This window comes from Panthera pardus, unplaced genomic scaffold (assembly GCF_024362965.1).
Source record: "Panthera pardus isolate Hobbes unplaced genomic scaffold, ASM2436296v1 HiC_scaffold_24, whole genome shotgun sequence".
In the NCBI taxonomy this organism is placed as follows: domain Eukaryota; kingdom Metazoa; phylum Chordata; class Mammalia; order Carnivora; family Felidae; genus Panthera; species Panthera pardus.
The window spans coordinates 24,575,760-24,590,359 of NW_026526810.1; the positions used below are offsets into that span (position 1 = coordinate 24,575,760).

The 14,600-nt window shown below is 52.9% G+C and overlaps 1 protein-coding gene across 1 annotated transcript in view; it reads right to left on the reverse strand.

Annotated features, from left to right (window-relative positions):
• CCDC33 (coiled-coil domain containing 33) overlaps positions 1 to 14,600 on the reverse strand; it is a 108,064-nt gene that overhangs the window by 52,821 nt on the left and 40,643 nt on the right. The window contains exons 5-10 of the mRNA XM_053888850.1: positions 13,387 to 13,496; positions 11,704 to 11,820; positions 8,396 to 8,487; positions 7,427 to 7,547; positions 1,294 to 1,423; positions 531 to 664 (exon numbers count right to left, since the gene is read on the reverse strand). Of these exons, the coding sequence (XP_053744825.1) occupies positions 531 to 664; positions 1,294 to 1,423; positions 7,427 to 7,547; positions 8,396 to 8,487; positions 11,704 to 11,820; positions 13,387 to 13,496 (704 nt within the window). The remainder of the gene's footprint in view (positions 1 to 530; positions 665 to 1,293; positions 1,424 to 7,426; positions 7,548 to 8,395; positions 8,488 to 11,703; positions 11,821 to 13,386; positions 13,497 to 14,600) is intronic.

Sequence of the window (14,600 nt, forward strand, 5' to 3'; positions counted from 1 at the left end):
ATTCTATTACTATGAACCCATTTTACAGATAAGGAAACTGAGGCACCGGAACTTTAATTTTCCCATGGTGATGTAATCTGTTAAGGGGTGGAATTGGAATTTGGATCCAGACAGTCAGGCTCTAGAGCCTGGACCCTTGGCTCTTTTGTCATACAGAGAGATCCTATATGGGCATGTTGTTCCCATTTTAGAGATGGGCACTTTGAGGTTCAGAAAGGCTAAGAAACTTGCCCCAGGTTGCACAGTGAGAACTAGGGCCAGTCAGTATTTAAACCCAGGTCTGGCTGGTTAAAGGACTGAGCTCTTGCCACCATCCCATGGGGGCTCCCTGTGCTTCTGCTCATGTTGCTGGGGCAGGAACTCAGGGGAGCTCCTTACACATGACAGTGGTTGGTTTCCCTGGTAGGGGCCCTGGTGGAAGCTGCTGGAGAAGCCAGATTCACTTGTGCTAGTGTGGCAAGGTGGAGCAGGGTGCAGAGGGGCGGGAGCAGGCCACCCATCACGAGCTCCATTCAGGGTTGGGGACTCACAGTGATGGGGAGCCTCTCCACGTGCAGCCCATTCAGACCTTTCCCTGTCAGCATCTTGCGGTACAAACGGTTCTTTAGCGGCAACACGGAGATGCCCAGGGGCTTGCTGAGGGTCCACGGCTCACTGCCTTTCACTGTAGAGGGAGGACCAGCTGGGACTCCCACCAGAGCCCCCACCCCAGGCTCCTCGGATCCCAGCATCTGAGGCCCCACCAGGCGCCCGATCTGTTGGTACCCGACATCTAGTTCTCCCATCCCTCACTGCCAGCCTCTTTCCTGTCTCCTGGCCTTGCCCTGCACAAGGATCCTCCTCCTCCGCTCTTTAGGGCTTCCTGAGTTCCAGGCCAAACTCCAAACGTATTCTGGGTTTCGGGGTGTGTACATGGATCTCCCTTGTCTCTGCCCTTGGGGGCTTTACTCTCTGAAGGTGGAACTCAGGCTTGGATCATCTGGTCTCTGAATTGTTTCTCCTGTAGTCTGTGAGCCCTGGGGGATCCCTCCCTCCTCGCTGACAGGTACATGGGGAGGGGACAGGGGTTCAATAAAAATGCATGGATCTAATACAGGAATAGGACCCATGTATCCTGGCCCGTGCCATGGAACAAGGACAAGGAAGGCTGCCAGGTGCTCCTCTACCTGTCTGCATGCACTAGGAACTGGGTCCCCTTAACCCATCCCTGCAGGGGGCAGAGGCAGGTGGTCTGAGCACCCCTTCATCATATGTCCTGATGCACGGCTGCCCTGGCCTGGCAAGCGCACTCACTGGAAGTCGAGGGGTAGAACTCCAGCACCAGGGCTGTGTCTTCCGAGAAGTTGGTGGCTCCGTCTCGGCCTTGGAAGAGGAAGGACTGATTCCATGAGGGCAGCTCCGGGGGTCCCCCAGGCTTGGACAGCTGAAAGGAGGCAGTGGGAGTGGGTGGTGAGCCCACAGCTTCTCCCAAATGAAGGATGTCCAGATATATCCATCTATGTGTGTCTATATATGTCACAAACGTTTGTCCCAATTACCAAAGCAGCATACGTGTAAGGCATGAATTTTGGAAAATACAGAAGAATAAAAATATTAAAAAGAAAAACGCTAAATTCCTACACACTAAAGACAACTATCCTAAGCCTGTGCATTTCTTTCTAGTTTTTTTTCTGAAGCCTATTTTGTATATAATTGTCATCCTAACATCTTATGTTTTTCATTCACCATGAAAACCTGAGCATATCCAGAGTCACAGGTAACCCTGTTATCCACGATTTTCATAGCTGCAGGACATTTTCTCGTGTCCAAGCGCCCTGGCTTCTCCCTTCCCATGTTTTCCTAGACTATCACTGCATTGAATATTCTTTGACATGTATCTCTGTATCTCAAATTATCTCCTCAGTACCCAAAATGGAGACCCTGAGTTAAAGGATGTGCCGTTTAAGGCATTTGACTGATCGCTGGTAAACTATTTTCCTGAAAAGTCGCACTAGTATTCACACCCAAGGCTGTGGTGGTATCAGAGATGCCAAATTAGACATGGCTTCTACCCTTGTCACCAGCCCCTCTCCGCCCCACACAGGTTCCCCAGGCCTTTGCAGATGCTACGGCAGGTCTGCACACCTGAGCCTTGGTGTGTCTGCAGGGCATGCCAACGGGCATCTGGGGGACTTGATAGCATACTAAGTCCGCAGCTGGAGCACACACAAATACTATTTAAACAATGAGACAAGAGAGCATTGACTATGGCTGCAGAATAAGGGGCTAGATGAGACATTCCTGAAGGTGGTCAGCAGAGTTGTCTTGCAGGACGAAGGACCAGAGGAAGGCTCTGAAGTAAAATATGGCAGGGTGGAGGGAAGGAGGAGGGGCTTCCAGCTGGGAAAACAGCCCAAGAAAAAGGTCCATGTGGCAGCAAGCATGGCAAGGGTGGAGGACACCTGGAACGAGGAGGGACTCCAGGTGGAGGAGTCCTGGCATCTGCAAAGGCTGGAAAATGGGGAGTGGGGAATGGAACACAGGGACATCAGCCTGGAACACCCAGCAGGCAGCCCTGCATGGTCCCAACACAGGGAGGGGCTGGGGTCATTGGTGCGGACCCCCGGCAGGTTGCCTTGCCTCTGTCCCCAGCCAGGGGCTGTCAGCAACAGTGGCGGCCGCTCCCACCTCCTGCTCCCCTGCGGGAATCAGTCAGTGCTCAGAAAGGTCAGCACAAATGCACCGCTGGCTCCGGGAGTTATTGATGCAGGATCTCGAAATATCAGTGTGGGTCCACTCCCCCCGTGGTGGCAGGGCCCTGATGCCTGTCACACTAATGTGCCTGCTCTGGTTCTTTGAGGCCCGGCCTGAGGCTCAGCTGTGTCTGCCTTGGCCCCTGCCCCTGGAGACATGAGCTGCAGTCACTTTGGGGCTAGGGGTCCTGAACACAGGGGCAGTGACTGGGGCGATGGGAGCGTTCCTGAGAACAGGCTCTGGAGGGAGCTTGGGGACAGCCACTTGGCCATGGGGCCAGGCTAGAGAAGCTGCTTTCAGGCTCTGTGGGGCTTGGGAGTGGTCTTTCAGGATTGATCCCCAAACCATGCCCATCCCAGAGCCACCCTGTTCTCTTGACTGCCAGAGGGCCTTCCCCATAGCCTGGATCATCTGCCAGGCCCTGGGACACTCAAGAAGGACCTGTGACTCAGTCCCCTGCTGCCTCCATCCCTTGCTTCCCACCCGGGGGGGGGGCGGGAAGAGGGGTATTTAATGGATACTAGCTGTCCTCTCTGGGGCCTACTAATGTGTCTAAATGGAGCCTACTAAGCAAGAAATAGTGTCTGACTGCTCAGTAAGGACAGTTCTTTCCCTGAATGGTTTCCCAGGATGAGTCCTCCAGGAAAGATCCCTTCAGACCCACAACTGGGGAGACAGGGTCCAGCCTCTCCCGTGTATGAACAGAGTGAGGGGGAGGGGCAAGGAATCAAGGATTAATCACATTCACAGTCTGATGCCAAGGCCCTGGTGAAGGTGTCAGTGGCATGCGTGTGTGTGTGCGTGCACATGCACGTATGGAGTGGGCAGGGCATGGGGTGGGGAAGCCATTGACCACAGATGCTAATGGGAAAGGCCATGGCAGGCTGTGGAATTAAGGGATGTGATTAACCCTCGGCTGTAATCTTCAGCAAAGCCATTAACCCCTTGCCACTGAGGCAGACCTGCCTTCCCTAGGGACAGAGCCTTCATTACATGGGCCCATGGGCCCTCCTTCCATTCCCCCTGGGCCCACCACATCCACACCCACACCTGCCACTGTCTGCTCTGTCCATTCCAGAAAGAGTAGCTCACAGTGGCTGATGCTGGAGGGCCTCAAGGGAGCCAGGACGCCTTAGCTCTGGGCCCAGGTCTGCCTCAACCTTGCCGCAAGACCTCCGGGAAGTCCCTTCCCCTCACTGGAACCGAGCTGTCACTGTCCACTGGGAACTGTCTTATGCTCGATGCCTTGGAAGACTGTTGTGAAGGCTGAAGGAGATAATGGATACTTTGATATCGAGGTGAAAGTTCAGTTGAACTCAGCAAATGCTGACTGGGGGCTCCTGCATGCTCTATACCTCAGGGGTGCTCAGGGCCTACAGGCGACCTAGAGTCAGACCCTGTCCACTCTGGAGCTCACCGTCTTCCTAGGTGATAGGACACACACACACACACACACACACACACACACACACACACTGCTATGATCTATGCAGAGGCCTAAGTAAGTTGTGAGTTCTGGAAGCTGGGATGTCAGAGGAGAAAGTGATGACTTCTGAACAGGGTAAAGGAGGATCTGAGGGAGGAAGGCCATTCTAGGCTGAGTGCAGCAGAGTTGGGAGGCCAGAGAGGACAGCACGAACATGGAGAAGAGCTGGGCATCCAGAGTGACTACAGAAAGGCTGTGCGGGTTGGAACAGTGAAACAGGAGGCTGTAGGGGACGAGGCCTTGTGTACCTGGTGGCCAGCGAGGGCTTTGTCCTGTCAGTGAAGGAGTCAGGGATCCAGGGGAAGAGCCTCGATCTGGGGGAGGCATTGCCCTGGCTGCTTCTCACACGCTGAATGAGATGGGCCCAAGTGGAGGCTGCTGCCGTGGGTCACGCCAAGAGAAGACGCGGCCAGCACTAGGGCAAGGTCTGCGGGTTGGAAAGGGGCCCCATGAGAGCTTGGGTAACGACTGGCCATGGGAGCTGAGACAGGAGGAGATGGCAGGAGCAGCCTGCTGGCCAATGGCCCTCCCCCAAAGGTGCGGGGTGCAGGGGAGGAGTAATTCCAAAGTCCCACCCTATTTCGTGTCCCTCCGGTAGAGTTAGGTCAGCCCTATGGGCCCACCTATCTCTTTACTCACCAGTTTTGCCGTCATCACCAGACTCCGAGAGAGGTGAAGCAGACTCTAAGAGCCGCCTACCCCTCAACCATTCCCCTTCCTCCCTCCTAGCCAACAGAAACTGCTTTGGTCCAGGCGGCCACCCTGCACCTCACCTGTGCACTTCGGCTACAGCAAGGCGATGATGCCACACCCCTCCTCAGTGATTGGCTGTGAGAGAAGTGCATGTGACCCAATTCTGGCCAATGAGACGAAAAAGGAGGTCTGCGGAGGGGCTGCGGGTGGGAGGTTTCCAACGCTACTTAAAAGCCACAGGTGAGAAGGAGAGGAGGCTCCTTCTTTCTCCGGTCTTGGTCATGTCTGGGGTACCCCGAATATTTTGCCTCCATGAGCTGTTAGCCACCTGAAGATGGCAATCCAGGGATGGTGGAAAGCTCCTGAGTCCTGAGGACATCGCTAAGATGGCGCATCAACCAATTCTGGCAGCATCCTACATGGGGACCCCTGGACAATTGTAACAATAAATATCCTTAGAGCTTAAGTCCATGAGGTTTCTGTTACTTGTAGCCAAATGTAACAAGGGCAATGGCCAGGCCTTAGGAGGCACCGGACACTAGGAGGGGCAGCTCTGAAAGGGATGGGGTCCACTGAGCTTCCTTCCACCCTGGGCTTGGGCGCCGTGCACAGGTTACTCCTTTAATCTCTCCTAACAGCCCAGTAAAAGTAGGAATCTGGAATTGGAGAAATTGAGCTCATGGAGCTGGTAAGTCACAGAGTGGGGTGGGGGTGGGGGTCGAACTTAGGTGTGCCAGGCTCTCAAATCTCTGCCCACGGTGCTTTGGCTTGGTGGGCAGCTGGTGGGAAGTCACAGCAACTGAAGATGTCAGAGAGGCAGGTCCTAGAAATTACCTGGTCCAACCACCACCTCTCAACTCAGAAAGGGGCTGCGGCAGGGGTGTGTGTAAGCTGCTGACTGGTGCCCCTTTGAGGTAGGGCTCTGCCCACCCCCACCTTGTACCACAGAGGCCTGTCCCTGTCCTCTCACCGCTGGTACGTGGGCACCTCTGTGAGTTCTCAACCTGACCCAACTACCATGTTGCCTAGTGAACAAGTGTCCTGCCATTACTGGAACCCTGGCCTTGAGTCCCACACATGCATGGGGCACAGGAGGCAAGTCTTTGGAGCTAGGGGCACCTCCCCCCCCCCCACAAAGATTCATTAGCAAAGGCAGCCAGAGAGGGTCCAGGGATGGGAGGGGGCTCCCTCATTAAAGCAGCCAGTGCTTCCTGCCCCTTGGGACTGCCTGCTGATTGGTTCATAATTTTCTGGGCAAATGCAGGGCCATGTGTGAGATGACTCTGGGGAAATCAGGCCGAGGATTGGTTTGGGTTTGAAGCCTCTGTCCCCAGGGTCCCCCTTCATCCCACCCCTCCCTGACACCATCACTCTTGCCTGTGTCTGAGCCTTCAAATGTCCTTGCCTTTAAATGAAGGCTGGGGCTCCAAAGGGGTGCCTCATTCTGTATTTGCCCTGCCAGACATGAACTGTGGTGGGCAGACAACAGGAAGGACTTCCAGGTCTACGGCCATACCACCCTGAACGCGCCCGATCTCGTCTGATCTCGGAAGCTAATCAGGGTCGGGCCTGGTTAGTACTTGGATGGGAGGAAGGACTTCCCAGGCACCCCGGTCTTCTTCAAGGCCCAGGAATATGGGGATCACCATGTGAGGCAAGCTCCCGCTGAAGTAGAGACTATGGGAAGAGACTGAACTGGCCATTGCCTGGAGCCCAGCCACAGTCTGCACATCCCTCCCCAACATATTCAAATACACTACCCTCTTCTCCAGACATGATGTGCTTCATGCCTTGTGTGTCCCATCCTTATTCTTGTACTCTTATTCTCTATTGCCCTGCACCAACCCTCCCCTATTGAAAACTCAAGAGCCTTTTGTCTGGATACCCACTCTAATCACCCAGGCTTCATATCCCTATGGCCTCCAATTAAAAAAAAAATTTTTTATTGTGGTAAAATATACACAAATAAACCATCCCATTTGGACCATTTTTAGGTGTACAGTCCAGTGGCATTAAGTAAATTCACAGTGTTGCATAACCATCACTACTATCTATTTCCAGAACTTTCTCATCATCCCAAATAGAAACTCTGTACCTATTGAACAATAATACTCTATTGTTCCCCCTGGCAACCACCATTCTACTTTCTGTTTCTATGAATTTGCCTACTCTAGGAACCTCATATAAGTGGCATCAGATAATATTTGTCCGTTTGTGTCTTCTCTGATTTTTATAGCTCTGACAGTCCCTCCTGGTTTGTTATTAGATTACATATTACCTTGTGTTGATGTTTGACCTTTTCCTATGTGTGATGCCTATCTTCTGCAGACCAAGAGTGCCCCGAGGGCAGCTCCTCCCCAGCACAGACAGGCATGGCTCTGGGTACATGGCTGGGTTCAATAAACTCCTTAATAGTCAAGGGAATCGCTGACTGAAGGAATGAATGAATGGACACGTGGGTGAGACACTAGAGGTCTGAGCCAGTGACAGGGTGTGTGGGGGAAGGAGCCATACCTGAGGACACCCGTTCTGGCTGACCCGAGGAACATCCAAGTGCAGAAGAGACGGGTTTGGGAAGGGGAGTGGGGTGATGGGCAGCCCCACGAAGGCTGGGTCCTGCTTCATTTGATTGACCCTGGGGAGGCAAGGAGACAGGGGTCAGCCCATGAGTGCTACAGATGCCCAGTACTCTTGACTATCTGCCCAAGCCTGGAAGCCATGGGGTCCCGCTTGGACGGACCCTGGATTGATGTGAGAGAGGAGGAGGGTGCAGTGGCTTGGACACCAGGACAGGGGATGGATGGTCCTCCTGATTGCTGGCCCAAGCCTTGGGAAAGCTCATCTTGGTCAGGAGATAGGCTGCAACTCCCAGGTTCCTTTCCCCATGGCTCACTGTGGCCTTGGCCACATCTCAATGCCTCAGCTGGCCCATCTTTAAAATGCCTCACCTTTGGAAGTCCTTGCCAGAGTGACCCACCCCCATGGTTTAGGCTTAAGGTGGGGAGCACGGAGGCTGTAAGGGCAGGATTCAGGGTGTGTGCATGTGCTGAGCTCTTTAGGAGGGCTGGGAATGAGTGAATCAGTCATCTTCATTTCTCCAACAAGCAAGGGGTGTTCACAGGTCATCAGAACTCAACAGATGGTGTGGCTGAGTCTTGTTGGGCCACCAGAGGCAGTGACAGAGGCAGACAGCTCTGCCTCCCCATCCCATACCCACCGCATCAGGTTGGGAGGGGCTGAGGACCTCCTCTCCTCCTCCACATGTTGGCCTGCCCTGCAGCCTGCTCTCCAGAGAGTTCTGAGCCACCCCTCTCCAGGGGCTGAGAGCACCTTCCTGGGACCTCAGACCCAGTGGGAAGGTTTAAAGGGCCTTGGGGAGGGTAGGTTTCTAGGCCTCCTGGAATCATGTGGCAATGACAGCCTTTCCCCTCCTCTGTCCTCTGCCCTCCCCACCCTCCTTAAGTGAGTGTGGGCCCCACTCACTTAAAATCACTGTAGTTGGGAACCACCCTGGCAATGACCACCATGGGGTCAGGGTTGTTGACCAGGGGCTCGTTGATTCCCCGGAGAAAGACCTGGGGAAGAGAGGAGGCAAGTGAGCCTTGGGTGGCCTTGGGCCCTCTCAGAAACAAGGCCAACCCATCTACCATCTTTCTCCCCAGTAATGAGATCATCTTTGCCTCCATCTGCCTCATTTGGTTCTCTGCTCAAGGCTACTCTCCTTCAGACGCTGGGCTAGGCATTGGGAAGGCAGGGGGAGAAGACACAGATTCTGTCCCCCCATACCTCTATTGCCAACCCAAGCAATTCCTGATCTGGCTACTGGCCCTCACCCCTTACCCACCAAATGGGTTCCCACTAGCCCCTCAGTCCTCACCCCAACTCCCCCCAGCTGTGATTCCTGTGGCTTCTTCTACTTCTCTGACCCCCATCAGTGGCCTCTGCTTCTATTCTGGCCCCCAATCCATCCCCTTTCTCAGGCAATTTGCCACATGATAGCAAAAACCACTTTTGTAAAGATAAATGGGATCATGTTATTTCTCCTGCTTGAGACCCAGAGATGACCCTCTTCCCACTGCCCTTAGAATGAATTCTATAATTCTAACCATCATGGTCAAGGCCTGCATGTGTGGCCTGTCTGCCCTCAGCCCACATTTCCACCAATCCCTCAGTCCTTGGCTCTAGCCTCTTTTGTCTCACACTTCCAGCATACTCACTTGTTTCTGCCTCAGAGTCTTTGCATACGCTGATCCCTCTGCCTAGATTCCCCACCCCCACCCCCAGTGACTCAGTGGCTGGCTCCTTCTCTTCCTTTAGAGCTTAAATGTCACCACCTTCTGGAGGCCTTCTGTGACCTTACTAAAGTAGCCCACCCCATTCTCTTAGCCCCTGGATCGTCTCTTCTCTAGCACTCATCATAGCCTGTGTTTGTTCTAATTCTTTCTTGCTCACATTGTGTCCATTTGACTAGAACCTAGTCTCCACAGAGGCAGGGATCATGTCTACCTCATTCACTGCTGTATAGCCAGCTGTTAGCAAATGCATGTGATACAGAGTAGGAGCCCAGTATGTGTTTGGGGAATAAATGAGCACCATTTAGGAAGGAGAAAAGTAGAGGATGGGGAGGGAGAGGCTGATTGTGTTTCTGAGCATGAGAGAAACAGAATCACTGAGACCTGGGAGGGCAGGGCAGGAGCCAGGAAGTGACCTCAGCAGGGTGGGAGGGCTGGGCTTGAGCTGGTCTTGGAGGGTGGATGGGGGCCCTAATTACATGGGAAGAAGAGCAGGAAAAAGAAGGGGCTGTGAACACAGCTGAGGGCCCACTCACAACAGCTGGGTCACTATGTCACCATGGCGAGTCCCTGCTCCATGCCGGACCTTAGTATCCCAGCTCATACCCTGAGGGGTTGGACCAGACTGTCCCTGGTCCTCCCAGTTCTGACCTTCAATGGGAGGAGAGTGCCTGGGAGTAAGGGCTTGTTCTGGATACTCTTTCCTCCTCCCTGGGCATTCTCTCCTAGGACCCTGTGCCAGGACCCATCTTAGCAGGTGGCTAGCAACTCCACACAGCTGTGAGCTGATACAGCCTTAAGATAGTGCTCAGGGCCAATCAATGCTCACTGGGGCCCCTGGAGACTGAATCCCTTCCCCACATTCAAAGGACTGAATCTGATGCGGGCATTTCAAGCTTCAGGTGGGGGTGGGAGTCTGGGCTGAGCGAGTCCACTGCAGAGGTGTCAGGCCCTGGTGCACACAGGGACTCTAACAGGTGGAGAGGCCGAGAGCAGGCCTCTGAGAGGTAGGGGGTGCTGGCTAATTTACACCTGTTCAGTGCTATATGCTCAGGTGTGAATGAGAGAGCTGCCCAGGTGCACCTGCTCATGACAGCCGGTGAGTAAAAGAAGCAATTTCTCTTCCCACTGTGCTCTCCAGTCTGCTATCAGGACTGGAAGGTGGGCATCTATCTGTGCTGGGGCCACGGAGTAGGTGGGGTGCTTGAGACTCTCCCAGGTAAGTCTGGAGGCTGGGGTGGGAGTAGGGCAGATCCTCAGTGGGGACCCCCCACTCCCACAGGCAAGGGTTCTGCCAGGTCTTTAAAGGTACAGTCTTCTCCCTGTGGGGTGGGGCCTGAGAACAGCAAGGCCAAGCTGTTACCGCTCTTCCTTATTCTGTGTGTGTGTGTGTGTGTGTGTGTGTGTGTGTGTGTGTGTGTGTGTGTGTGTGGACTGCTGGCAGATCTCAGGAAAGAACATGATGGAAAAGGGAGGGAGATTAGAACAGGGGGAGATTATAACAGACCTACAGGTCTGATATACACTGGCATGCAAGGTGGCTGTGGGGAAGCAGAGATGTGGGTCAGGAGCTCTGGACTTCCATACCAGACTCTCCAAGTCTCGGTGTCCCCAGCTGTGAAATGGGACTAAAGAACACTTCTGTCCTGCCAGGCTTATAGTGTCGTGGGGTGGGTCAGATCAGCCACGTTGGGGCAGGGGAAGCCCAGAGCTTGGGCCTTCTCAGGTCCCCCTCTCATACTCAGGCCAACACTACTTAAGTCTGTCATCTCTGGGAAGTTTGAAGGCTTTAGGGGAAAGGGAGGGGGGATAGGTCCCTGGACATCTTTCCAGAGCATTGCCCATCTTTCTGAAGCTGCTGAAAAGCTGAGAAATAGAAGGTTGGGGAATCATGTGTGCCAGCTAGGTCTAAGCTGAGCCAAGCCTGGAGGAGGCTCCGTAAGCAGTTATTGAATGAATGAATGAATGAATGCCTAATTGGAAGGCCAGCCAAACCTCTTCAGAAATAGGACTCAAAGAAGAGGGGGAGGCCCTAAAATTTTGGGAGTTGTAGGTCAGGGGTCCCTACTCCAAGTGGGACAGAAAAGGAGAGAAACAGGAAGGGAATGTGGGCCAAGGTGGGGGGCCTTTTCCTCCCCACCCCCCATGAGATTCAAACAGGCATAAGGCTTTGGGAGCCTCCCTTTCTCCATCCTCCCTGCTTGGTATGTGTGGAGCAGAGCAGGACTGTATGCCTGGGAAGTGCTGGAAAAGGTTAGGCGTCATTTTCATCTCCATCCCTAACCCATCATCCCCGTCATCCCAGGGTGGGTTCTTCACAAAGTACTTTGGCTATTCTTGGAAGGCCTTGTTGCATTCTTCCTTCTTAATTTCTTCCCCAGACACCCCTCCCCGCCCCACAAAGTCAGGCTAACCAGAGGTGGCCAAGGGGAGGGCCTGGGGTCTGCTCCAAGCTTGCCCCTTTACACCCCCCCCCACCCCCTACTCCAGTCCTGGCACCTCCAGAGCTGTGTGGTTGCTGCCGATGTCGCGGTGGAAGAAACTGCCTTTCCGAATGATGGTCACATACAGTTGGGTCTTGGCAGTGGCTTCCTCAGCTTTCCCAGACTGGGTGGGCTGGGGACAGGGCAAGGGAAGAAGACACACAAGAAGGAGAGTGACTAAGGGGCAGACCCTGGCCATAAATCCAGCCCTCTGCACACAATCACTTGGCATTGCTCCACCGGGGCTCCGAGCTGATAATTAAAGCTCATGGTCCCTGCGAGCCCTTCCAAGATCAATATAATAAATCTTCCCTTTTCTATTTGAATATTTCATCGCCCTCAAAAGGACCACTGCCTGCCTGCTCTCTCTGTAAAGATGTGATAACAAGGCCTGGGTTGTAAGTGGACACAGAGCCAGGAGGCCTGGGTGATGATCACAGAATCACAGCTAAAGCACTGTCTTCCAGGTGAGTCATGAATCTCTCTGGGCCTTCCTGGCCCTGCCTGCCCCAGGTATCTCATCCAGGCTTAGGGAAGGGGCATAAGGAAGGTAAAGACCCTAGGCCATGGTGGAGGTGGTGCTTGGAAAGAGGATCAACGCAGGACCTGGTGGGAAGCAGGGAGGGAGGAAAGGAGGGGAACTGACCTGAACTGAGCACCCACAATGTGCCAGGTACCTCACTAGAGGCTGTATGCTCATTGTTGCATTCAATTGTCCAAATGGCCATGCTCAGTGTCTCTATTTTGCCAATGAGAAGTAGAGGCCTAGGGGGTTAAGCGGCTGCTATGGATATATTGTTAGCAAGAGGCAGACCTGGGATAGAAACCCACACAATCTTGCATCACATTGTTCTTTCCGCCAAACCATAATAGGGTCTGGAGTGCACACTGAGGGGGAAGTATGCTTCTGTTCATCTCTGGCCCAGTGCCTAGCATGCAATCAAAGAGTGAGTTCTTCCTTCCACCAATCGGCATGGGGGAGAGGGAGCGGGCAGGGGAGCTAGTCTGGGAAGTTCAGACCATGGACTGAGGTCCCTGAGGCTCCCCTCTCCAGGCTCATGTCAAGTTCCCTACAAGAGGGGTGCACTCCAGGGAGCACTTTCTTTCCCACACACCCCAACTCTCCTGGGCCTTCTTCCTGCTAAAGCAGTGTGTGGAGGCCTCACAGAAAGAACAGACTTGGGAGACAGCGTGACCTGGGGTCACCCTCCACTCTGCTACTCACTTGCTCTCTCACCCAGGTTGAGAGGATTCCTCTCTCTGGGTCCCAGTCCTATGTGTGCAAAACAGAATTCACCTTGATGATTAAAGATGGTGTCTAGCCCAGAACCTGAAACACAGTAGATACTATGAAAATACTGTATTTCTTTGATTTTTAGATATATTCCCACTTTTAACATACATGAAATCAGAATATATCTTTAATTGGTGTATTCATTTCATGTAGTAGATGTTCCATGCTATTGGGCTGTTTTACAGAGATGAGTTTGGAGAATTCCAAATTTCTCATGGAAATCGTTCATGTCTACCTGTCAGGAGCTGTGCTTCCTGAGTCTCATACGACCCAAGACTTATCTTACTGTACGGTGAGCATGGGAGGCTCTGAGAGAATAGCTGGGCACGTGAGGGTGGTTACCATCTGTTCTTCCTCTACCTGTTCCAGGCCCACATGGGCCCAGCACCCAGGGCCCTGACTTACCTTCACCAGCTCAAAGTGGTAGGGGTGGAAGAGACTCAGGTATTTGATGGGAATTTGGTAGGACAATAGCTCCTCTTTATTTTTATTGTCCATCACCTTGAGGACCATATCTGAAGAGAGAAAAAGTGAGCTCAAGGTCAAAACAGAGCTTAGTGGACCAGTGTCACCCCTGGTGAGGTGAGCCAGTGGGAGGTGAGACATTGCTGAGAGCAGGGAGCAGGGGCCATGCTGAGGAACCAACACATGTGTGGGACACACACATGTACACAACTTTAAAAGCACTGTTTGAGCTCCTGTGCAGGGCAAGTGTCCATGCTAGGTGCCGTTGGGATCCAAAGATGCAATTCTGTCCAGTGGTCCAGAAACTCCCAGCCCAGAGATGGACACACACAGTATGGAGCTCCCATCACAACAGACACACATGAGCTGGCACAGAGATATGCACGCAAGCAGGAATAGTACCTCTTCCTAGGAATAAGGCCGCTTCCCTTAGTCAAAGACATTCTCACCAGCAGCTCAGGCAGGAAGGGGAGGGCTTATCTCCCATATGTTGTGAATGGGGAAACTGAGTCTCAGTAAGGAAAAGTGATTTGCTCAAGAAATCTTCCAATATCAATAAAATATCTTCAAGGAAATGAAAATTGGTCTAACACTAAGAATAATGCACCACTTAGAAAACTCCCTCCAAAGAGACTACATTTTGTCAAAAAATGCATGAACTTCAGGATGAACTCTAAGAACATCAATGACTTAGAAATAATCATGGAAATGCTCCTTAGTGAGCACCTGCTGTGTGCAAGACATGGGGATGGGTGCTCCTGAGTCATTATTCCAACAAATCGCCACCACAACTCCTCAAGTAGGAATCACCATCTGTTTTTAAACTGTGGACGGTGGAGCTAAGAGAGGTTTATATTACTTGATCGCCATCACATAGCTAGTAAATGGCTGATGGGAGAGGCTAGGCTTGTAACCCTGGAGGCATCTTTTCATTCTGGAAGTCTATGGTGTGAGAGAGAAGAGGAAATGAGGAGGGAGGAAAAAAAGAGGAGGGAGGAGAGGGAGGAGAATAAGAGAGATGGAGGAGGGAAGGATCTAAAAGATCTAGAGAAGAATGGAAAAGGGAGGATGGGAAGGACGAGAGTACCTGATGGAGACTGGGGTAGCCCCTTGCTCTTTGCCTCTTTCTTGAGACAAGGACACATCAGCACCAT